Here is a 24,274-nt window from a genome sequence, read left to right as displayed (position 1 = left end):
TTTTTCTTTTCTTTCCCCTCTTTCTCTTTGTTTTCTTCCTTCCTCCTTTCCTTCCTTCTTCTCTCCCTCCCTCCTGTTTTCTTCTTTCTTTCTTTCTTTCTTTCTTTCTTTCTTTCTTTCTTTCTTTCTTTCTTCTTTCTCCATTCTTCCTAATTGCTCATCGCCCTCAGGGAAGGGTGGTATACACTTTAATCAATAAAATTAAACATTACAATAATAAGTTAGGATTTAAAAGATTAAAATGATAAAAACAACATTCCAACAGATGAAGAATTAGTACATGTTAGTACATGTTAATCCGAGGTGAGTGGGTGGGTGTTTTGATGGTTCCTTGTGCCCCTCATGCAAGGCCACACAGCCCGAATTTGACCCCTTTGCGGAAAGCCAAAAGACCTGGGTCTTATCTCTGAGAGCAAGGTGTTCCCCAAAGCAGGGGCAGCAGCACAAAACGCCTTCTTCCTTCACCCTGCCAATCAAAATCCTTTGACTGACGGGGCCTGTCGCGTGCCTTCCGTACCTGAACAATGTGGGACAGGCTGAGGTGATGGGTGATCTTGCCTTCCCTGTTCCTGAGTTCTGTTTCGTGTTTAGATCCTGTCTGCCATTGCAGGGGTCCGCAGCAGCTGTTCCCTCAGCCAAGGCAGAGCTGGACTCCCCTGACAGCGGAGGGATTCTCCCAAGGCCATTCCTGGAGGAAGAGGAGAAAGCTGGAAATTCACGCGGTGAGTAAAAAAAACACAAGTTCCTGGGTTTTCATGGAACAAACCAAAGAAAAATTGGTAATTCCCCCTCCCCCCACGCACCAACCTTTAGTGCCCTCCACATATTATGGGATGCTGCAACCGTGCAGACTGCTATCTTTTTTTTTTTTTAAGTTTATTTTTATAGTTTATAAATATTTTTGGAAAAACACATATATTTCCTGGTTTACAGATTTGCTTCTCCTTAGTTCTCCTTCGCTCTAGGTTGCTTCTCCCCCTGAATGGATGGAAACTAAGCAGAAAAGCAACCTAGAACTTAGGGGGAAATTCCTAATGGCGGGACAATTTGTTTCCAGATGTTACGGGGGCTCCATCACTGGAGATTTTTAAAGAAGAAACTGAAGCCGCCATTTGTCTGAAGTGGTATAGGCTTTCCTGCTCGAGCGGGGGGTGGGGGGTCAGACTAGAAGACCTGCAAGGTCCCCTCAAACTCTGTTATTCTATGTTTTATCCCTTTAGCCCTCTTCACTCCTCTCTTTATTTCAGCAGGTGACGTCCGGCAGAGCGAGAATGGCAGGGGACTTTTGAAAGTTGCCCCCGACCAAGCTGAGCTGCCAAAGCTGGAAGAGATTCGCCCGCTGAGGAGGACAAGGAGAAATTACCTCACGGAGAAGTGTAAGAAAAACATGGCTTCCCAAGCGGTGGGATTCCATAACTCGTCCCTCCCCGAAGAGAAGCCGAACGAAAAGAGAAAATACAAGTGCAACGTTTGCGGGAAGTTCTTCAGCTATAAGTCAAGTCTGAAGATCCACCTGAGAATCCACACCGGGGAGAAACCCTACAAGTGCTTGGAGTGCGGGAAGAGCTTCATCCGTAGCGACCTCCTGGCCTCCCATCAAAGGATCCACACGGGGGAGAAGCCCTACAGCTGCTCCTTTTGCGGCAAGAGCTTCTGCGACTTGTCCACGCTGATCAAGCACCGGAGGATCCACACGGGCGAGAAGCCGTACATCTGCGCGGAGTGCGGCAAGAGCTTCAGCCAGAAGGCGATCCTCAACTCCCACCAGAGGATTCACACGGGCGAGAAACCCCATAAATGCGGTGAGTGTGGGAACAGCTTCAGCCGGAGCACTTACCTGGCTTCCCATCAGAGAGTCCACCTGGGGGAACGGATGAATCAACGTGCAGATTGTATCCTCCCGGATCAGCCCAAACTGATTCACTCCCCCGTCGTCCTGGTGGAGGAGAAGACCCATCAATGCCCCGAATACGGTCAGAAGTTGAAGCAGCGTTCGCCGTGCTTGGCCCACCAGAGGATGTACGCCTTGGGTAAAACTATCAGCATTTTCGAATGTGGAGACAAGATTCAGTTGGAAGCCGTGGCTTGCGAGACTTCAGAGAAGCTGAACGATTAGCCAAGCGGCTGCTCGCTGTTGGCGAGGGGATTTTTTTTTTCTCTCCTGGCGACTGGAGAAATTTCCAATCCAGCTGGCATTAAAGCAATATGGGGAACTACCGCAGTTGCGTGGGGGGTGGGGCAAAAGATTTGAACACTTTGTCCCCTTTCTTTGTCTTTTGCACTAAGGAGCGACAAGGTGCTACTTTGGGGGGATACAATAGCAAATAGCATCTGGTTCGCTGAACTGGTAGTTAAACCGACCGGCTGGCCCCGCCCACTTCGCCCCTCCCCTCCCAGGAGTCTCCACGTGGCCCATTTTCCATGGAGGGAAGTGTAGGGTCCATGCAGAGGCTCTGGGAGGGGGAAATACGGGCCTTCCAGAAGTCTGGAAACTGGCCTGTTTCCAGCCTCCGGTGGGCCTCCCGATCCCGGGGAAAGCTGTTTTTGACTTCCCAGAGGCCCGAGGGAAGCATCCAGACCCTTGCGAAGGTGAAAAACAGCCCTCCTGGAAGTACCATTAGGCTCCACCCACCATGGCCACACCCACCCAGGAACCGGGCAGCGAACCGGTTGCTGGGATTTTTGAATCCCACCCCTGATTTATATACTGCTTCCTAGTGCTTTGCAGCCCTCTCTTAAGTGGTTTACAGAGTCAGCCTATTGGCCCCCAACCATCATTTAACCATGGTTAGCTTATCGGTTTCTCAGGTTTCAGCCAAGAAGGCAGCGCTTCCGCTACCCACCCTCTGTCGCACCTCCTTTTCAGGGTGAGAAACCGTCCACTCCTGGCTGGCCATTAGATGAGTCTAAATATTGGCCCTGGCAATTATGAGATATAGACAGTCCTCCATTTACAACACTTCTTTTACTGACTGTTCGAAGTTACAATGGCACTGAAAAAAGGTGATTTAGGATTGTTTTTTCACACTTTACGACCATATGTAGCATCCCCTAATGGTCCCGTGATTGAAATTCGGCCGCTTGGCAACTGACTCATATTTATGACAGTTGGCAGTGTCCCAGGGATCATGTGGATTCTACCTCCCGACAAGCAAAGTCAATGAGGGAACCAGATTAACAACCTTATTACGAACATAACAGTTGCAGTGATTCACTCCACCACTGTGGCAAGGAAGGGTCATAAAACGGGGCAAAAATTTGTTTAACAAGTCTCTTGCTCGGCAACAGAAATTTGTCCCAATCCCCCCAGTTGTGGTCGTAAGTTGTGCTATCAGAAATATTTTCAAAGTATTATCTTTTTATTAAAACAATACAAGCGGCTGCTGGCTTTTCTGTCATTTGAAGCAGGGTGTTAGGATTCCGGCACTTAACCCCATTTAAATCATGAGTCTTGAGCCAAACTTCCAAAACTTAAAAATGATTTATTGGGAGTTAACATGTCCGGCACTGCCTGGGTGTAGCCAACTCTGAGACACATAATTCATTGTCACACTTCACCCTGGTTTTCCTCCCCACCCCCTGAGTGTATCGTAATTCATATTCTCCAATGGGACATATCCATAGCCAAGAGTCAACAATCATGTTCTCCAGTTAGAATTGTGTGCGGCAGAACTTCAGTCACCTAGTTACTATCTTTCAAAACATTTATGGAATGCAGTTTTGGTTTGCGCTGCACTGCTCAGAGTTTTGGTCATCACATAAAAAAGACGTTGAGACTAGAAAAAGTACAGAGAAGAGCAACCGGGATGATTAGGGGACTGGAGACTAAAACATATGAAGAACGGTTACAGGAACTGGGCTTGGCTAGTCTAGTGAAGAGAAGGACCAGGGGAGACAGGATAGCAGTCTTCCAATATTTGAGGGGCTGCCACAGAGAGGAGGAAGGGGTCAAGCTATTTTCTAAAGCACCCGAAGGCCAGACAAGGAATAATGGATGGAAACTGAACAAGGAGAGATTCAACCTGCAGATAAGGGGAAACTTTCTGACAGAACAATCAACCAATGGAACAGCTTGTCCTTGGAAGTTGTGGGAGCGCCATCACTTGAGACCTTCAAGAAGATATTAGACTGCCATTTGTCAGAAATGGTGTAGGGTCTCCTGCTTGGGCAGGGGGTTGGACTAGATGACCTTCAAGGTCCCTTCCAACTCTTGATTATCTGTTATCTGCTCCCCTCTCCCTTTCTGTTGGCAACTCTAAAAAGACCATAGAAATATTTTATGAGTTGACATTTGGTTTATAAAAACAGAGAGCAGTTTATAAGCCTGAAATTTCTGCAAGAAACCGACCAAGCTCACAAAGCTTGGGCAACAAAGGACACCTTCTCCCCCTCCCCAACTTACTTCCAATTTTTGGCAAAACCAGCTTGTAGCAAACAACGGGTTTGATTAACGACCGTAGGGTTTGCTTAAGGGCAAACGAAAAACCCATAAAAAGGTGGTAAACTTTCCTCTCAGTTTTCTGGGTCACCCATTTTATGACTTACGACGGCAATGGGCAGGCTCTGTTATGGTCATAAGTTGACGAATTCCTGTAGGGCTATCCTTACCCCTACCCCTATTCTACTCTATTCTATCCCATCCCATCCCACCCTATCCTATCCGATCCTTTCGTATTCCTATTCCTGATAACTTCCTGATTTTTTAAGAACTTTTCAGGTACATTAATGGTGCTGCCACTAATGACAGCACTGAAGAATCTGGTAAGGAAATGTTGCTGAAACACTCACCCAACAATTCGCCGGTTGTCTAATAACCAAGAAAGTCAAAGCATTTCCAGTTACTGTCTTCTTTCCCTAAACACATTTTGCTGACGCCATCTGGGAATTTTCTCCAAAATTATCTCTGCACTCGTCCCCATGTACAGGTTTATCCTTGACTTAACAATCCTTTGTTCGGTGACCAAAGTTACAAGGACACTGAAGAAAGTGACTTACAACCATTTTTCACACTTAATGACCATTGCAGCATCTGCATATAATCACGATTAAAATTCGGATCCTTAGCAAATGACTCCTATTGATGACGGTTGCTGGTATCCCAAGGTCACGTGATCTGCGTTTGCGCCATTCCGACAAGCAACCATGTTCCTATCTCAACCGTAGGGATTCACTTAACAATGGTGGCAAGAACGGTCATAAAATGAGACAAAACTCCCTTAGCCACAGACATGTTGGGCTTGATTGTGGTTGTAAGTCAAGGAATACCTGCATTTTTTAATTTGGCAAAATTATTGCCTTTTGACCTTGTTAGTAAAAGATTAATTTTTCTCAGGAGACTTGTAAAAGTAGTCCCCACTTAACAACGAGTTGATTAGTGACAGAAGTTAAAAATGGACCTCCCCAGAGCTACTTATGTCCTGGTTCTGGAGTTGCACCTCACCCTCCGCAGTCACCAGAGTGCCAGCACCAAGAAGGCAATGCGCACGCCCCCCCACACACACACACCCTGTGCATGCGCACACAATCCCACCCCAGGTGCCCCCTTACTTGCACTGCGTCTCCAAGCTGATTTTCGGCCCGTTTGAGGCCTTTTTCAGCCTCCCAGAGGCTCGAGAGAAGCCTCTGCAGCCTTTGGAGACTGAAAAAAATGGGCCAGTTTCATCATTTCTGGTATTTCTGGAAATACAGGAAGTGACGAAACGGGCCTGTTTTTCGGCCTCCAAAAGCTGCAGAAGCTTCCGTAGAGCCTCTGGGAGGCCAAAAAAGGCCTCAAATGGGCTGAAAATCAGCTGGGAGGGACGCGCACACGCAATGAGGTAAGTTTGCCTGGGGCTCGCGTGCCAGTACAAATGGTTTTGCATGCCACCTGTGGCACGCATGCCATAGGTTCGCCATCACAGTTCTGTTCTTATTATGTTCTGTTCTATTATTTTCTATTCTATTCTTATTCTATTCTATTCTATTCTATTCTTATTCTATTCTAATTCTTATTTTCTATTCTATTCTTATTCTATTCTAATTCTTATTTTCTATTCTATTCTTATTCTATTCTAATTCTTATTTTCTATTCTTTTCTATTATTCTATTCTAATTCTTATTTTCTATTCTATTCCATTCCATTCCATTCCATTCCATTTCATTCCATTCCTATTTCTATTCTATTCTATTCTATTCTATTCTATTCTATTCTATTCTATTCTATTCTATTCTATTCTATTCTATTCTTCCGTTCCTTTCTCTTCTATTGAGAGAAATGTGCTAAAGAAGAGAAGGCAAAGGGGGGACACAATGAAAGTCTTTGAGTACAGGTAGTCCTCAATTTACAACCGTTCACTTAGTGACAGGTTGTCTATTGTTCAAAGTTACAGTGGCACTGAAAAAAGTGACTTACAGTATGACCATTTTTCACAGTTAATGACTGTTGCAGCCTCCCCGTGGTCAGGTAATCAAAATTAGCCTTTTGCAACTTTCTGACAAGCAAAGTTCAATGGGGGAGGCTGGATTCACTTAAATTGGTGTTGCTAATTTTACTGCAGTGACTCGCCTAACAATTGTGGTTAAAAAAAAAAAGTCATAAAATTGGCTGGGACTGTTCTGACCAAGGCTTCCTGAGACAGTAACAATTATACACTGTTCCCAAAAACCTTTTGTTTTATTTCAATGGCTGTGAATTATATGCATTCACAGCCCATAATGAGTCTCAAACAGTTTATGAATAGTCCAACATAAATCTGCCACAGTCTTTTCGGGATAAGGCTGATAATCACCCACCTTTATCTCCCTTGAAATGCTGCCAATGACTAAATTAGCCAATTAGCTGTAATTGCCAATTAGCTGTACAAGGCCAAACGGAGCACAAAGTCCACACAGAGCTTCAGAGTTTAAACCGACCAGAACGAACAAAGTTGCTTCCTGCAAAGGCTCATGTCCCTTTGTTCCTCCTTTATGTCTTATGGGAGAGGCCAATCATCTCCAAGCCTTACTCCTGAGTTGCCTCTTTTGTCTTAACTGTTCTTGCCTTCTGGCAACTGCGCAAGTGCACACTGGGAACAGGCTCCCCCTGTTCCTCTGCCTCACTGATGTCAGATTCGGAAGGCTCCGGAGTCCACACATAACTCCCAGATGGCCCTGGCCCCATCTCTGGGTCGGACACATATCCCTCGTCTGAACCCTCCCCAGACTCCAGAACTGGCCCATGTTCCTCCCCACTGTCTGACTGCTGCCAGCTATGGAGGGATTCATTTAGCAATGGCCTTGCTTAGCAATTCTGATCCCAATTGTGGTTTTAAATTGAGGACCACCTGGATTGATTCAGATCTCTGCCACAGATTCTGCTCAACCTTGTTTGTTCTGCTTAACCAGGTTGGTCATAAATTTTCTGAATCTGAACCTCTATTTTTTTATTTCTATCTAGCTATTCATGCATAGCGTTCCCTCTTATTTTTCTTCACAACAACCCCATGAAATTAAGAGGGCTGGCCTTTTGTTCTGACCAAGGCTTCCTGAGACCGTAATTAAGCCCACGCTTAGTTAAAACAATACTTGTTTTATTTCAATGCTGAGAATTATGTTCATTCCCAGCCTGTAATGAGCCAGTCCCTCAAGATAAGCACCTACCTTTCTCTCCTTTGAATTGCTGCCAACAACTAAAGTGCCAAATAAACTAGAAAAAAACCAACTGAAGTACAAATTTCACACAGAGCTTCAAGGATTAATCCAAACAGAATGACTTTGTTTCCTATAAAGGTTTCTTCACCTTTGCCTGACCTTTATACCTTATGGGAGGGGCAATCACCTCCCAGCCTTAATCCCAAGTCGCCCCTTTTGTCTCAGCTGCTCTTGCCTTCTAGCAGCTCAGCACACACGCACACTGGGAACAGGCTCCCCTTGTTCCTCTGCCTCGCTGCTGCCAGATTCCGGAGGCTTGAGAGGCAGCACCCCACTCCCAGATAGTCCTGGCTCCATCTCTGCATCGGACGCAGGACCCTCATCCGAGTGCTCCCCAGACTCCTGGACTGGTCCCTTTTCTTCCCCAGTGTCCGATTCTGCTGCCATCTGCACAGGCTGCTGGCGAACCACAACACCGTTGTCTTTTAAACGCAGATGCACTGCTGAATCTAGTCCTGATGGATTTGTTCTATGTTGTGCCATGCGTTTATGAAGTGGTTGCTAATTGAACAACTGCAGTGATTCACTTAAAAGAGTGGTGTGGTGGCCTAGATGTGGAGCTCTCACCTCACAATCAGGAGGCTGTTAGTTTGATCCTAGGTAGAGCCTGATATTTCTCTTTCTGGGCACAATGAAAATATATCTGCTGCAAAGTTTCGCACTGGTGACAGGAAGGGCATCCGGCCAATAAATACTCAGCTCCATTCAGTTGCCCGACTCCACCCCGCAAGGGATTACAGGGTCATTAAACAATGACACATATTCACTTAACAAAAGAGGCAAGAAAAGTCGTAAAATGGAGCAAAACTTACTTAGTAACACAGATTCTGGACTCAATTGCAGACTACCTGTATTAAGCCTTAGAAACGGCAGGCATTTGAAACTGGGACGCAACCCTCGCATTACAAGGGGAGGTGAATTTGTGGGCTTTCTCTCCCGTATGGATTCTCTGGTGCCTAATAAGATTGGTGCTTTGGCTAAAATTCTTCCCACACGCCAGGCATTTATAGGGTTTCTGCCCTGTGTGAATCCTCTGATGTTTAACAAGTCCCGACTGATCGCAGAAGGTTTTGTTACAATCCGAGCATTTATACGGTCTCTCGCTGGTGTGAATCCTTAGGTGCGATGTAAGGTGGGTGCTCTGGCTGAAACTCTTCCCGCACTCCGAGCATTTGTACGGCCTCTCCCCCGTGTGAATGGTCTTGTGGTTAATGAGGCCTGACTGGTTACAAAAGCCCTTCCCGCAATCCAAGCAACGGTATGGCTTTTCCCCCGTGTGAATTCTCTGGTGGGAGGTCAGGCTGGTACTGTGGTGGAAGCTCTTCCCACACTTGGAGCATTGGTAGGGTTTCTCCCCGGTGTGGATCCTCTGATGTTGAATCAGGCTGGTGCTCTGATTGAAAGTCCTCCCATAGTTTGGGCAACTGTAGGGTCTCTCCCCCGTGTGGGTCCTCTGATGGGAGGTGAGTTGGGTGTGTTAGGTATAACATTGATACCAAATATGGTTTGGGTGAATAAATATATAAAACTTAGATATCATGGTTTAAGTGCTTATCACTTTAAGCACAATGCAGCAGGCAATTAGCCGATTAAGGGTGCGGTTAGAAGTTACAATATAAGGAAGCATTAGAAGCTGGAGAGCTTACTGTCTGTAACTGTCTGTTACTGTAGCTGTTTGTGACTGGCTGTAACTGTAACTGTGTGCTGCTGTGACTAACTGTGATTACTGACTGTGAGTGCCTGTGACTGAACTGTTTTTGTATGCTACTGTTTGCTGAATATCCAGCGTTTGTTTCTCTGGAGAGTGAAACCGGAGGAGGAGAAGATATCTTTATCGGCTGATAAAGATATTGCAAGGACTCTTAACTTGGACTATACTAGTGAGTCTTACTGGATGGAAATACTGTGAATGACTTAATGGACTGAATAACAATGCTTAAACTCTAACTGGATTAAAAACTATTTAAACTACAAACAGTGTTTGTGTTCAGTGTGTGTATACTCTGGGGCCCTTCCACTCTCGTTTGGCTGCCTGGCTTGACTACTGCTGCAATACTCTGCTAGGGGTTAATCCCCAAACCCTAATAGGGTGCTTTGACTAAAACCTTTCCCACATTCTAAGCATCTGTAGGGCTTCACACCGCACTTGGCAAGGTTGCTGTTCTGATGAAGGCTCTTCCCAAAACTTGGGTTCTTGTTGGGTTTCTCCTTTAAATGGATTCTCCAGTGGTCACCCGGGCATTGTTTCTTTCTCTCTTCCATTGATGGTCCCGGAATGATTACTTCACAGACATCTCCCTCCTGACAGGAAATGGCAACATCACTCCTTTTCTCTAGCGGCATCCCCTCAGATCTGTTTGATCCATCCTGCTTCCATAGGTTTTCTTTGAGGACTTTGATAGGGTTGGTTTCTGAAGGCATCTCACAGGGATCCACCTTGTCTTTGTTCTTCATCTCCCCGGCTGGAATAAAAAGAGAAAGAGATTAAAACGGGGGAAGAAGCTGTGCCTCAGATACCCACCCTTATTTATTACTCTATTAATTTTTTTAAATTTTTTTTAATATAATCATCCATTTTCAGTTGAACAGTGTGTTGTCTGGGTACATATATCTTTGTTAGACAATAATCAAAATTACAACATCCTTCATGTGATATGTAAAATTATACCTGTGAAAATATAAAGCAACGGTAACGCCATTTTTAACCTCTGTTTTAACCTAAGTTAATTTATTGGAATGTTATGTAAGAGTTCTCTATTGTTTTGTATGAAGGTTACATATTTGGCAGGTTACACTGTCCAGTGTCATGTTAATGATGGAGATTACTAGAAATGGAAATGGGTAAATGGGACAAGGAAACAGATGCTATGCTACAATAACAGGGGTGTTGCATAGGGAGATACATAGCTTGGATAGATTGTGAACCCAGGATAGGGGCAGAGACTGTATATTTGAACCTGTATATAAACCCCAGCCTTCCTGGGAACCATGTTTTCTGCCCATGGGCAGAATTCCCCTTTTGCAAAAGCTTCATAAGAAAGCTCTTATATATTATTGTTCACATGTCTCCAGTATTCAGTTGTCTGAATTCCTGAATGCTTGATTTTTATCACACTTCATTGCATATTAATTCTGCATTATTTAACATAGTAATGTTCCACATATTAATTATACAACGTTAACATGATATTCAACATACTAGTCATAATATTTACATATCTCTTTTAACACATCTTCATTTTGTTTCTCTATTTCTAACTTCCATTTTTATTATTTAACCATTGATAAAATAGATCCCATACCATATAGCAGTGGTGGCTAACCTTTTTGGGCTCCTGTGCCAAAAATTGCTCGCGTGCCAGCACCCAGAAGGCAATGCACGCCCCATCCCACGTCTTCTATGCATGCGCGCGCAATTCCCCCCCGCCACCCCCTTACCTGCACTGTGCCTCACAGCTGATTTTCGGCTGGTTTGAGGCCTTTTTCTGCCTCCTAAATGCTTGGGGAAGGCTTCTGCAGGCTTCTACAAGCTTTGTAGGCCGAAATCTAGCCCCGTTTCGTCACTTCCTGTTTTTCCAAAAAAAACGGAAGTGATGAAACAGGGCTAGATTTTGGCCTACAAAGCTTGCAGAAGCCTTCCTCAAGCCTCAAACCAGTCGAAATCAGCTGTGAGGCGCGCACGTGCACAGTGAGGTAAGTTTGCTTGCAGCTCGCATGCCGGCACAAGTGGCTCTGCATGCCACCTGTGGCACGCATGCCATAGGTTTGCCATCATGGCCATATAGTATTCAGTTTGCTCTTTCTCCTTAATTGCCAGTGTTAATCTATTCGTTTCTGCACATTCTAATATTTTTCTAATCACACCCCCTTATTTGTTTTAGTGACATACGGAAGGCCATCTACATGTAAAATGCAAACAAACTACGATTACACAATAATGGTTTTCAGACGGTTACTAAACTTCAGGTTTAGCCTCAGATCTGAACCCTCAGCCTAGCTCAAAGCCCATCAGAAGGTCTCTGAGAAGATGCTCTTCCAGTGAATAGGAACATCTGCCCTTTAGACCAAGCAGCCTGCCCCACATGTGTTGAGTGAGTTTTGCCCCATTTTATATGGCCTTTCTTGCCCCAGTTGCTAAACGAATCATTGGAGGCGTTATGTTTGCAACATGATTGTTAAGTGAATCTGGCTTCCCCATCGACTTTGCTTGTCAGAAGGTGGCAAAAGCTGATCGCATGATCTCGGGACACAGCGACCGTCATAAATATGAATCAGTCGTCAAGCCTCTGAATTTTGATCCCGTGGTCACAGGGAGGCTGCGATGGTCGTAAGTGTGAAAAAAGTCATTACAACAGCATTGCAGGGAGTGTTGTGGCTTGTCGGCTGCTGGCCCCTCTAGCAGCCAAATCAAAGGAGAAGAAGGAGGCGTGGAAGTCAAGGGTCAGCATCAGGACAACCTGAGACCTCCGAGGGGGAAGAGGGAATGGAGCTGTCAGAGATAAAGACAGAGGAAGAGCCTGGGCTGTCCGTCAGCCCTCAGATGGAAAGTCAACAGCTCCCAGGTCTGGAGGCAGCTGATGAAGAAGAGGAGCAACAACCGAGTCCAGTGCCTGATGAATGCACTGGATTGCACACAAGGCAGAGGAGAGGAGAGCAGTGGAAATATATGGGCTGGTCCTTGGGCCAGAAGAGCCACAGCTGCTAGCGAAGAACCATCATAAGCTCGGGATAAAAGGCAGGGAGCAGAGATGAATAAATGTGGCATACAACTATTTATCTCAACTATTTATCTATCTATCTGCCTGGACTTGTTAGCCTGCGGTGAGAAACTGCTGCTGGAGCCCCTAATAAAGGAAACATTGCTTTAACTATAGAGGGTTTGGGGAGCTGGGTCATAACAGTGAGTTCAAACAGTCACTAAATGAACTGTTGTAAGTTGAGGAGTATCTGTACACCCTTCTTGCCCCAGAGCATCCTGAAGCTCTGTCAGATAGAATCGACTGCTGGCAACCAAGGTTAGCTCAGCCAAGGGGAATCACGGAAGCTTACAGAGGTTCCCCTTCTGATCCAATGGCCTGGCTTCCTTCTCACCGTCTTCCTGCTTAGTTTTGGCATACAGTTGCTTCTGCTCTGTTTCAGGGGGAGTCTGGCCGGTCTCGGAGGAATGCACAGAGCTCTCTTCGAGGTTGACCTGGAATTAGCAGAGGAACAGTTTTAGGATAGGACAACAGGGCTGGGAGGGGCCGACTGTGTCCTTTGTCACATGGATCATGCTCAAAGCCAAGTTGTAGATATTTATTCCCAGATGGGATTGGGTTTGTCTCCCACTGTTCATTTTTCATCTCTCTCTCTCTTTCTCCCCCCCATCTCTCTATTTATCTCTCTATCTACCTATCTATCCTATTCATATCTATCTATCTACCTACCTATCTATCCATCCATCCATATCTATCTACCTATCTATCCATATCTATCTATCTATCTATCTATCCATCCATATCTATCTATCTATCTATCTATCTATCTATCTATCATCTATCTATCTATCTATCTATCTATCTATCTATCTATCTATCTATCTATCTATCTATCTATCTATCTATCTATCTATCTATCTATCTATCTATCTATCTATCTATCTATCTATCCATATCTATCTATCTATCTATCTATCTATCTATCTATCTATCTATCTATCTATCCATCCATCCATATCTATCTATCTATCCACCTACCTACCTACCTACCTATCCATATCTATCTATCTATCATCTATCTATCTATCTATCTATCTATCTATCTATCTATCTATCTATCTATCTATCTATCATCTATCTAGATATCTATCCATCCATATCTATCTATCCATCCATCCATCCATCCATCCATATATCCATCCATTATCTCTCTCTCTCTCCCTCCCTCCCTCCCTCTCTCTCTCTCTCTCATCTATTTAGCTATCCCTCTCATTCTTCTGAAGCCTATAAACATCTTTCTTTTGTGTAAGGATGCTGCTCTTTTGGCAGGTTTACTCTTAATGGATAAAATGGAGGTTAATGATAGATACTTTGAATTACAACTCCAATTAACCTTAGGCATTGGCTGCTCTGGGACAAGTGGGATCTAGTCCCAAACCTCTAGTAAACAGCTCAGTGGGGAAAGCTGAGAGAGGACATTTGGTAGCCGGCCATCTCTGGTAGATCAGCCAGTTGAAGCCAAAGCCAAGGAGAAAACAGGCACAAGACTAAAGGAAGGAAGAACTCAACAGATGCTGGATCAAGGCTTGGGTGGTTCTCCAGAATGCCTGGGGAAGCAGGAGCAGCTACAGCACCCTTTACTTGACATCAGGTTATCTGGTTATCAACCTCTCATCTACACAACTTCTTATATGTTTTGACTGGCCTCTTTTGACTTAGCCTGCACCAACTTTATTACTGCAACTCTCCATCCCAAAATGTAGTTCCAATGAAGACAGACAACTCAAGACCAGCGAGCCATCTTTCCATGAGTATCTCTAAGCTTCTTGGCCAATGTGAAGATGCTCCCAGCTCCCCAGACACGACAAACCCGCTGACGTGAACTCAAAAGATTCCTTTATTAGGAATGCCGGCAGCCCCGGCAAAAAGTTTCTCTCGCAAGCTAACAAGTCCGTCCGTCCAGAAGATGAATAGTTGTCTGCGACACCTATTCATCTCCGCCTGTTGCCATTTATCCCCAGAGCTTAGGGTGGGGCTTTGCTAGCAGCGGTGGCTCTTCCATCCCAAGGACCGTCCCATAGATTTCCACTGCTCTCCTCTCCTCTGCCTTCTGCGCAGCTGCGCGTCAGGCACTGGACCCAGCTGTTCCTCCTCTTCCTCGTCAGCCACCTCCAGACCTGGGGCCTTTTGACTCTCCATCTGAAGGCTGCCGGATGACAGTGGTGGTATTTTACTGATTTGGCCCAGTTTGGCCAAACCAGTAGCTCCAAGGATCATCTGTGAGCGAACTGATTCGCTCTGACGATCAGCTGCTGGGCCCTTCCACCCGCCCCGGATCTATTCTGACCTTTATTTCCTAGTTTTGAAGCTCAGCTGCTTCACGCGACACAGTGGATTGCCCCGCATCAGCAGTTGAAGACACAGGGAGAGTACAGGATTGCAGGAGAAGGTTAGTAGCAAACCATCGGCATGTGCACAAAACACGCCCACCAAGCCATATCCACAGAACCAAATAAGCAAGAAGAGTCCTTTTATTATCTCCAACTTGCCCCCAATGTCCTGGTTACCTTCGGCTGGAGAAAAACTCTCCCAGGAACAGCCTTTAACTGGAGAAAATTCAGTCTAAAACAAGGTACGTACAGACTGTAACTAAAAATCCAAACACCACACTGCAGTAATGAACTTGACAGGGAAGGAGAAGGAATTGTCGACTTGAACGCACGGCAAAACACACAGTTGGGAAGATGCCAGGAACACAGATAAGCCTTGAGGATACCAATTAAATTCACGATTTGCTCCCAACAGCTTGCTGTGTGCAACTTCCCTTTTTAAACACTGTGTTCCCAGCTGCAACCAATGAAGGGAATCAGGGCCCTTTCCTCCCCCATAAGCCATGCAACTCACATTGCTCTCTTCTCTGTTCCTCCCTACGTGCCCTAGTATGAAGAGGGGGTGGGCCTGGGTCTTCCTCCAAATTCCCTCTCCCTTGCTCTACCTCTTCCCTGCTCTGCCCAGCCGGACTTTGCCATTCCCCAGTTTCTTCCACAGCCAATGAGCCACACTCCCACTCCCTGTCAGCTGTTCAGCCTCCCCCTCTGAATCAGATTCCGACAGGGGCATGACACACAGCATCTCACCTGCTTTCCACAGCACTCCTTGGCCTCTCGTTGATGCTGAAAAAACTCTTCGGCTAGGCCCACTGCTTGGGAGCAAGTCTCGGGGCTGCATTCCCAGATCCAACTCTGAATCTCCGTGGGCAGGATCGCCAAGAATTGCTCCAGGATCAACAGCTTCAGGATCTGCTCCTTAGAGTGTCTCTCCACTTTCAGCCACCCGTAACAAAGATCTTGGAGATGATTGTATGCCGCGGTAGGTCCCTCAGCCTCCTGGTAACAGAAATGCCGGAAGTGCTGACGATGTTTCTCCCTCTGCAGGGCATCGCCTTGCAAAATGGCTGCTTTCACTTTCCCGTAATCTATCCTATCCTTGGCCACCATTCCATCAAAGACCTGTTGGGTCTTTCCACAGAGAGCCGGCAAGAGCCTGGCTACCCATTCCTCCCTGGGCCACCGGCAAGCTTTGGCCACATCCTCAAAGGAGTCCAAGAATGCCTTGGCATTGTCCCATGGGGCGGGTTCCTCTGCCAAGGGCGCGGATCTCCAGCTGGAACCAGGGGACTCCATATTCTTCAGGAACACCTGCAACTGGGCTTCCCAGCATCCTGTCACACCCTCTCTTACTTCTTCTTTCCCCCAATGAGATGTCCTTTGGGGATGGTGTCCAATAAACCCAGAAGGCACTGACCCCAACTGTGGATCTCCTCCTTCCTCATCTACCTGGGGTTTGAGGGCAACAACCTTCTGGAGGCCACCAAGAACTTTTCTGACCTTTTCTGGGTCTTCTTCTTTGGGCCAGACTGGGAAGGGGTTCTCTTCCATTTTAATCCTGGGATGTAAGAATCTCCCAAAAATAAGTTCTCCGGAGTCACACTCTTCTGATGAACTCCTGTTTGGAAAGCAGAGGAAAACCGAACCTAAGTTAGAGTTCTACTTCCTGATAGGATCTACTACATATCCCATAATCCCCAAACAACTGGCAGGAGCTAAGGGGAGACAGAAGGAAGACAGAGAGAGAAAGAGAGAGAGAATAAGAGAAAGAGAATGAATGAGAGAGAGAAAGAATGAATGAGAGAGAGAATGGGAGAGAGAATGAAAGAATGAGAGAGAATGAAGGAAAGAGAGAGAAAATGAGAAAGAGAATGAATGAGAGAATGAGAGAGAGAATGAGAGAATGAGAGAGAGACTGAATGAGAGAATGAAGGGGAGAAAGAGAGAGAATGAGAGAGAGAATGAGGGAGAGAGAGAATGAAGGAGAGAATGAATGAGAGAATGAATGAGAGAAAGAGAGAGAGAATGAGGGAGAGAAAGAGAGAGAATGAGAGAGAGAATGAGAGAGAGAAAGAGAGAGAGAGAATAAGAGAAAGTGAATGAATGAGAGAGAGAAAGAATGAATGAGAGAGAGAATGGGAGAGAGAATGAAAGAATGAGAGAGAATGAAGGAAAGAGAGAGAAAATGAGAAAGAGAATGAATGAGAGAATGAGAGAGAGAATGAGAGAATGAGAGAGAGACTGAAGGAGAGAGAGAGAGGAGAGAGAGAATGAGGGAGAGAGAGAATGAAGGAGAGAATGAATGAGAGAAAGAGAGAGAGAAAGAGAGAGAATGAGGGAGAGAAAGAGAGAGAGAAAGAGAGAGAGAATGAGAGAGAGAGAATGAATGAGAGAGATCATCAGTTGATCTCTTAACAGGTGTAAAATAATAAGAGTATATTATGTAAAATAGGTGTAAAATAGTATATTATGTATGGCTAAACAAGGAAACCATTTTCTTTATAAATGCATCATTCTGTAATATATATTCACACAGAGGAATCTATTTATGGATAACTGAGACTATAGGTAATCCTTGACTCATAGCAGTTCGTTTAGTGACCAGTTGAAGTTACCACAGCACTGAAAAAAGCGACTCATCACCGTTGCCACATCCCCATGGTCACGTGATCAGAATCCAGATGCTTGACAACTGAGTCCTCTGTATATGACAGATGCAGTGTCCCGGGGTCACATGAGCCCCTTTTTAGAAACCTTCTGAGAAGCAAAGTCATTGGGGAAGCCAGATTCGTTTAATAACCGTATTGCTAACTTGTCAACGGCAGTGATTCACTTAACAACGGTGGCAAGAAAGGTCGTAAAATGGGGCAAAACTCACTTCACAATTTTCCTCACTTAGCAACAGAAATTTTGGACTCAATGGTGGTCATTAAGTCGAGGATTATCCGTAGGGGTTTTGTTTTTTTTAATTCAGGCGGAACTGTGGTGGGGTTTTCCCTACATTAACCCCAACACACCCAATCCCATCTCGGGTTACTTTGGCAAAGTGAGTAATGTCAGCAGCCTGTACATTTAATTTCTCTTTGATCCCCACAAGGTCACAATGATTATTACAATAGATCTCTCTGAATAATCCTGAACAGAATATGCCAAGGCATGATGTGTCATAACAGAAACCTGACACAGCAATATGCACTAAGAACTCTGCCAGCCCTTTCCAGAATAAGATTTATTATTTATTTGCTTCTCTCTCTCTCATCTCTTTCTGTATCTCTTCTTTTCTCTCTCTCATCTTTCTCTCTCTCTGTGTGTATCTCTCCCTTTCTCTCTCTCTCATTTGTCTCTGTATCTCTCTCTCTCTCTCTCTCTCTCATTTCTCTCTGTATCTCTCCCTCATCTCTCTCTCTCATTTCTCTCTGTATCTCTCCCTCATCTCTCTCTCTCTCTCATTTCTCTCTGTATCTCTCCCTCATCTCTCTCTCTCATTTCTCTGTATCTCTCCCTCATCTCTCTCTCTCTCTCATTTCTCTCTGTATCTCTCCCTCATCTCTCTCTCATTTCTCTATGTATCTCTCTCTCATCTCTCTCTCTCATTTCTCTCTGTATCTCTCCCTTCTCTCTCTCTCATTTCTCTCTGTATCTCTCTCTCATCTCTCTCTCTCATTTCTCTCTGTATCTCTCCCTCATCTCTCTCTCTCATTTCTCTCTGTATCTCTCCCTCATCTCTCTCTCTCTCTCATTTCTCTCTGTATCTCTCCCTCATCTCTCTCTCTCATTTCTCTCTGTATCTCTCTCATCTCTCTCTCTCATTCTCTCTCCCTCATCTCTCTCTCTCATTTCTCTCTGTATCTCTCCCTCATCTCTCTCTCATTTCTCTCTGTATCTCTCCTTCATCTCTCTCTCTCTCATTTCTCTCTGTATCTCTCCTTCATCTCTCTCTCTCATTTCTCTCTGTATCTCTCCCTCATCTCTCTCTCTCTCATTTCTCTCTGTATCTCTCTCTCATCTCTCTCTCTCATTTCTCTGTATCTCTCCCTCATCTCTCTCTCTCTCTCATTTCTCTCTGTATCTCTCCCTCATCTCTCTCTCATTTCTCTATGTATCTCTCTCTCATCTCTCTCTCTCATTTCTCTCTGTATCTCTCCCTCATCTCTCTCTCTCATTTCTCTCTGTATCTCTCTCTCATCTCTCTCTCATTTCTCTGTATCTCTCCCTCATCTCTCTCTCTCTCATTTCTCTGTATCTCTCTCTCATCTCTCTCTCTCATTTCTCTGTATCTCTCCCTCATCTCTCTCTCTCTCATTTCTCTCTGTATCTCTCTCTCATCTCTCTCTCTCATTTCTCTGTATCTCTCTCTCATCTCTCTCCCTCATTTCTCTCTGTATCTCTCTCTCATCTCTCTCTCTCATTTCTCTGTATCTCTCCCTCATCTCTCTCTCTCTCATTTCTCTCTGTATCTCTCCCTCATCTCTCTCTCATTTCTCTATGTATCTCTCTCTCATCTCTCTCATTTCTCTCTGTATCTCTCCCTCATCTCTCTCTCATTTCTCTCTGTATCTCTCTCTCATCTCTCTCACTCATTTCTCTCTGTATCTCTCTCTCATCTCTCTCTCTCTCATTTCTCTCTGTATCTCTCCCTCATCTCTCTCTCTCATTTCTCTCTGTATCTCTCCCTCATCTCTCTCTCTCATTTCTCTCTGTATCTCTCCCTCATCTCTCTCTCATTTCTCTCTGTATCTCTCTCTCATCTCTCTCTCTCATTTCTCTGTATCTCTCCTCATCTCTCTCTCTCTCATTTCTCTGTATCTCTCTCTCATCTCTCTCTCTCATTTCTCTGTATCTCTCCCTCATCTCTCTCTCTCTCATTTCTCTCTGTATCTCTCTCTCATCTCTCTCTCTCATTTCTCTGTATCTCTCTCTCATCTCTCTCCCTCATTTCTCTCTGTATCTCTCTCTCATCTCTCTCTCTCATTTCTCTGTATCTCTCCCTCATCTCTCTCTCTCTCATTTCTCTCTGTATCTCTCCCTCATCTCTCTCTCATTTCTCTATGTATCTCTCTCTCATCTCTCTCATTTCTCTCTGTATCTCTCCCTCATCTCTCTCTCATTTCTCTCTGTATCTCTCTCTCATCTCTCTCACTCATTTCTCTCTGTATCTCTCTCTCATCTCTCTCTCTCTCATTTCTCTCTGTATCTCTCCTCATCTCTCTCTCTCATTTCTCTCTGTATCTCTCTCTCATTTCTCTCTGTATCTCTCTCTCATCTCTCTCTCTCTTTTCTCTCTCTCATTTCTCTCTGTATCTCTCTTTCATCTCTCATCTCTGTATCTCTTCTTCTCTCTCTCTCTCTCTCATCTCTGTATCTTTTCTCTCTCTCTCATCTATCTCTTTTCTCTCTCTCATCTATCTCTGTGTATCTCTCCCTTTCTCTCTCTCACCTCTCTTTCATCTTTCTCTCCCTCATCTCTCTCTCTCATTTCTCGCTGTATCTCTCTCTCATCTCTCTCTCATTTCTCTCTGTATCTCTCTCATCTCGCTCTCTCATTTCTCTCTGTATCTCTCTCTTTTCTCTGTATCTCTCTCCCTCATCTCTCTCTGTCATTTCTCTCTGTATCTCTCTCTCATCTCTCTCTCTCATTTCTCTCTGTCTCTCTCTCATCTCTCTCTCTCTCATTTCTCTCTGTATCTCTCCCTCATCTCTCTCTCTCATTTCTCTCTGTATCTCTCTCTCATCTCTCTCCCTCTCATTTCTCTCTGTATCTCTCCCTCATCTCTCTCACTCATTTCTCTCTGTATCTCTCTCCTCATCTCTCTCTCTCTCATTTCTCTCTGTATCTCTCCTCATCTCTCTCTCTCATTTCTCTCTGTATCTCTCTTTCATCTCTCTCTCTCATTTCTCTCTGTATCTCTCTCTCATCTCTCTCTCTCATTTCTCTCTGTATCTCTCTCTCTTTTCTCTCTCTCATTTCTCTCTGTATCTCTCTTTCATCTCTCATCTCTGTATCTCTTCTTCTCTCTCTCTCTCTCTCATCTCTGTATCTTTTCTCTCTCTCTCATCTATCTCTTTTCTCTCTCTCATCTATCTCTGTGTATCTCTCCCTTTCTCTCTCTCACCTCTCTTTCATCTTTCTCTCCCTCATCTCTCTCTCTCATTTCTCGCTGTATCTCTCTCTCATCTCTCTCTCTCATTTCTCTCTGTATATCTCCCTCATCTCTCTCTCTCTCATTTCTCTCTGTATCTCTCTCTCATCTCTCTCTCTCATTTCTCTCTGTATCTCTCTCATCTCGCTCTCTCATTTCTCTCTGTATCTCTCTCTTTTCTCTGTATCTCTCTCCCTCATCTCTCTCTGTCATTTCTCTCTGTATCTCTCTCTCATCTCTCTCTCTCATTTCTCTCTGTATCTCTCTCTCATCTCTCTCACTCATTTCTCTCTGTATCTCTCTCTCATCTCTCTCTCTCTCATTTCTCTCTGTATCTCTCTCTCATCTCTCTCTCTCATTTCTCTCTGTATCTCTCTCATCTCGCTCTCTCATTTCTCTCTGTATCTCTCTCTTTTCTCTGTATCTCTCTCCCTCATCTCTCTCTGTCATTTCTCTCTGTATCTCTCTCTCATCTCTCTCTCTCATTTCTCTCTGTATCTCTCTCTCATCTCTCTCACTCATTTCTCTCTGTATCTCTCCTCCTCTCTCTCTCTCTCATTTCTCTCTGTATCTCTCTCTCATCTCTCTCTCTCATTTCTCTCTGTATCTCTCTCATCTCGCTCTCTCATTTCTCTCCGTATCTCTCTCACTCATCTCTCTCTCTCTCATCTCTCTTTTCTCTGTATCTCTCTCTCTTCTCTCTGTCATTTCTCTCTATCCTCTCTCTCTCTCTCTGTCATTTCTCTCTGTATCTCTCTCTCATCTCTCTCTCTCATTTCTCTCTGTATCTCTCTCTCATCTCTCTCTCTCATTTCTCTCTGTATCTCTCCCTCATCTCTCTCTCTCATTTCTCTCTGTATCTCTCCCTCATCTCTCTCTCTCTCATTTCTCTCTGTATCTCTCCCTCATCTCTCTCTCTCATCTCTCTCTGTATCTCTCCCTCATCTCTCTCTCTCTCATTTCTCTCTGTATCTCTCTCTCATCTCTCTCTCATTTCTCTGTATCTCTCCCTCATCTCTCTCTCTCTCTCATTTCTCTCTGTATCTCTCCCTCATCTCTCTCTCATTTCTCTATGTATCTCTCTCTCATCTCTCTCTCTCATTTCTCTCTGTATCTCTCCCTCATCTCTCTCTCTCATTTCTCTCTGTATCTCTCTCATCTCTCTCTCTCATTTCTCTCTGTATCTCTCCCTCATCTCTCTCTCTCATTTCTCTCTGTATCTCTCTCATCTCTCTCTCTCATTTCTCTGTATCTCTCCCTCATCTCTCTCTCTCATTTCTCTCTGTATCTCTCTCTCATCTCTCTCTCTCATTTCTCTCTGTATCTCTCCCTCATCTCTCTCTCTCTCATTTCTCTGTATCTCTCTTCCTCATCTCTCTCTCTCCTTTATCTCTGTATCTCTCTCTCATCTCTGTATCTCTTCTTCTCTCTCTCTCATCTCTCTCTTTTCTTTCTCATCTCTATCTCTGTGTATTTCTCTCTCATTTCTTTCATCTTTTTCTCCCTCATCTCTCCCTCATTTCTCTCTGTATCTCTCCCTCTTTTCTCTGTATCTCTCTCCCTCATCTCTCCCTCATTTCTCTCTGTATCTCTCTCTCTTTTCTCTGTATCTCTCTCCCTCATCTCTCTCTGTCATTTCTCTCTGTATCTCTCTCTCATCTCTCTCTCTCATTTCTCTGTATCTCTCCCTCATCTCTCTCTCATTTCTCTCTGTATCTCTCTCTCATCTCTCTCTCTCATTTCTCTCTGTATCTCTCCCTCATCTCTCTCTCTCTCATCTCTCTCTGTATCTCTCTCTCATCTCTCTCTCTGTGTATTTCTCTCTCATCTCTTTCATCTTTTTCTCCCTCATCTCTCCCTCATTTCTCTCTGTATCTCTCTCTCTTTTCTCTCTATCTCTCTCCCTCATCTCTCTCTGTCATTTCTCTCTGTATCTCTCTCTCATCTCTCTCTCTCATTTCTCTCTGTATCTCTCTCTCATCTCTCTCTCTCATTTCTCTCTGTATCTCTCTCTCATCTCTCTCTCATCTCTCTCTGTATCTCTCTCTCATCTCTATCTCTGTGTATTTCTCTCTCATCTCTTTCATCTTTTTCCTCCCTCATCTCTCCCTCATTTCTCTCTGTATCTCTCTCTCTTTTCTCTGTATCTCTCTCCCTCATCTCTCTCTGTCATTTCTCTCTGTATCTCTCTCATTTCTCTCTGTATCTCTCTTTCATCTCTCATCTCTGTATCTCTTCTTCTTTCTCTCTCTCTCTCTCATCTCTGTATCTTTTCTCTCTCTCTCTCATCTCTCTCTCTCTCTCATCTATCTCTGTGTATCTCTCCTTTCTCTCTCTCACCTCTCTTTCATCTTTCTCTCCCTCATCTCTCTCTCATTCTCTCTGTATCTCTCTCATCTCTCTCTCATCTCTGTATCTCTTCTTTTCTCTCTTTCTCATCTCTCTCTATCTCTTTTCTCTTTTATCTCTCTCTGTGTATCTCTCCCTTTCTCTCTCTCTCATCTCTCTGTATTTCTCTCTCCCCTTTCTCTTTCTCTCCTCCCTCTCTGTGTATCTCTCCCTTTCTCTCTCTCCTCTCTCTCTGTATCTCTCTCTCTCTCACTCTTTCTTTCTGCCTCCCTCTCTCTCCCCCCTCTAATTTATATAGCCGCCCATCTCACAAATGACTCTGGGCGGCATGCCACAAAACTAAAACTAGTAGCTAAACCCATTGTCATTCACCAGATTTTAAAAAAAAAACATTTAATCTTAGTTATAAGATGAACAGCTGCTGGAAATGCCTCCCCCACCTCAACATCTGCTTAAGTCACCACGAAGGGTCTCCGCTCCCATCAGGCTCCCTGCGGACGTTCTCGGACTGCCAAACCCAACGAGCTCTGGATGATGGGTGCAGTAGGATACACTCCGACACACGATGGCAAGGCGTAACAGAATAACGGAAGGGACCTTGGAGGTCTACTAGTCCAACCCCCTGCTCAAGCAGGAGGAGACCCTATTATCCCCTTTCCTTGCCGTTGGTTTCTCGCCTGCGATTTATGCAGAAAAATAAATAAATAAACCCTGCATAATTTGGGGAAGAAGACTCTGTCAATCTATCTCTTTGTCTCTGTCTGTCTGTCTGTCTGTCTGTCTGTCCACCCCCTCTCTCTCTCTCTCTCTCTCCCAAAAGCAATGAGTTTTCCCCTAATTTTGGTGAATACCCCTTTGCGTTTTTGCACCTTCTTCCATTCCCCCTCCCTAAATTCTTTGCTCCCCCCTCCATACTACCTTCTTCTGGTTCCTCTTGTCCTTTCGCAGTTGTTGAAGCAATTTTTTTTTAAAAAAACCCTCTTCTTTGCAGAAAAAGGAGAACCTTTTGCTCCCTCCCATTCACTCCCCCTTT

The 24,274-nt window shown here is 44.7% G+C and overlaps 2 protein-coding genes across 5 annotated transcripts in view; one reads left to right on the top strand and one right to left on the bottom strand.

The window, feature by feature from the left end:
• Window positions 1–3,379, top strand: part of LOC113426396 (zinc finger protein 232-like) — a 7,904-nt gene extending 4,525 nt beyond the window's left edge. For 3 of the 4 annotated variants that reach the window (XM_087953116.1, XM_087953115.1, XM_087953117.1), the window contains exons 3-4: window positions 611–722; window positions 1,248–3,379. In XM_087953116.1, the coding sequence (XP_087809242.1) occupies window positions 611–722; window positions 1,248–2,116 (981 nt within the window). In that variant the 3' untranslated portion in view covers window positions 2,117–3,379. The remainder of the gene's footprint in view (window positions 1–610; window positions 723–1,247) is intronic. The other variant, XM_026688751.2, reaches the window with a different exon arrangement.
• On the bottom strand, window positions 2,696–24,274 carry LOC113426395 (uncharacterized). Its single transcript, XM_087953369.1, has 6 exons — window positions 24,160–24,274; window positions 15,503–16,370; window positions 12,718–12,859; window positions 9,761–10,130; window positions 8,481–9,143; window positions 2,696–4,255 (listed from the first exon to the last, which is right to left on the bottom strand). Exons 2-5 carry the CDS (start codon window positions 16,301–16,303, stop codon window positions 8,522–8,524), a joined length of 1,935 nt encoding a protein of 644 aa, XP_087809495.1. The 5' UTR covers window positions 16,304–16,370; window positions 24,160–24,274; the 3' UTR covers window positions 2,696–4,255; window positions 8,481–8,521.

Source organism: Notechis scutatus, chromosome 2, assembly GCF_049901735.1.
Source record: "Notechis scutatus isolate UNSWTSFEM ecotype Mainland chromosome 2, rNotScu1.2, whole genome shotgun sequence".
NCBI classification, from domain to species: domain Eukaryota; kingdom Metazoa; phylum Chordata; class Lepidosauria; order Squamata; family Elapidae; genus Notechis; species Notechis scutatus.
This window is presented reverse-complemented; position numbering and strand designations above follow the sequence as displayed.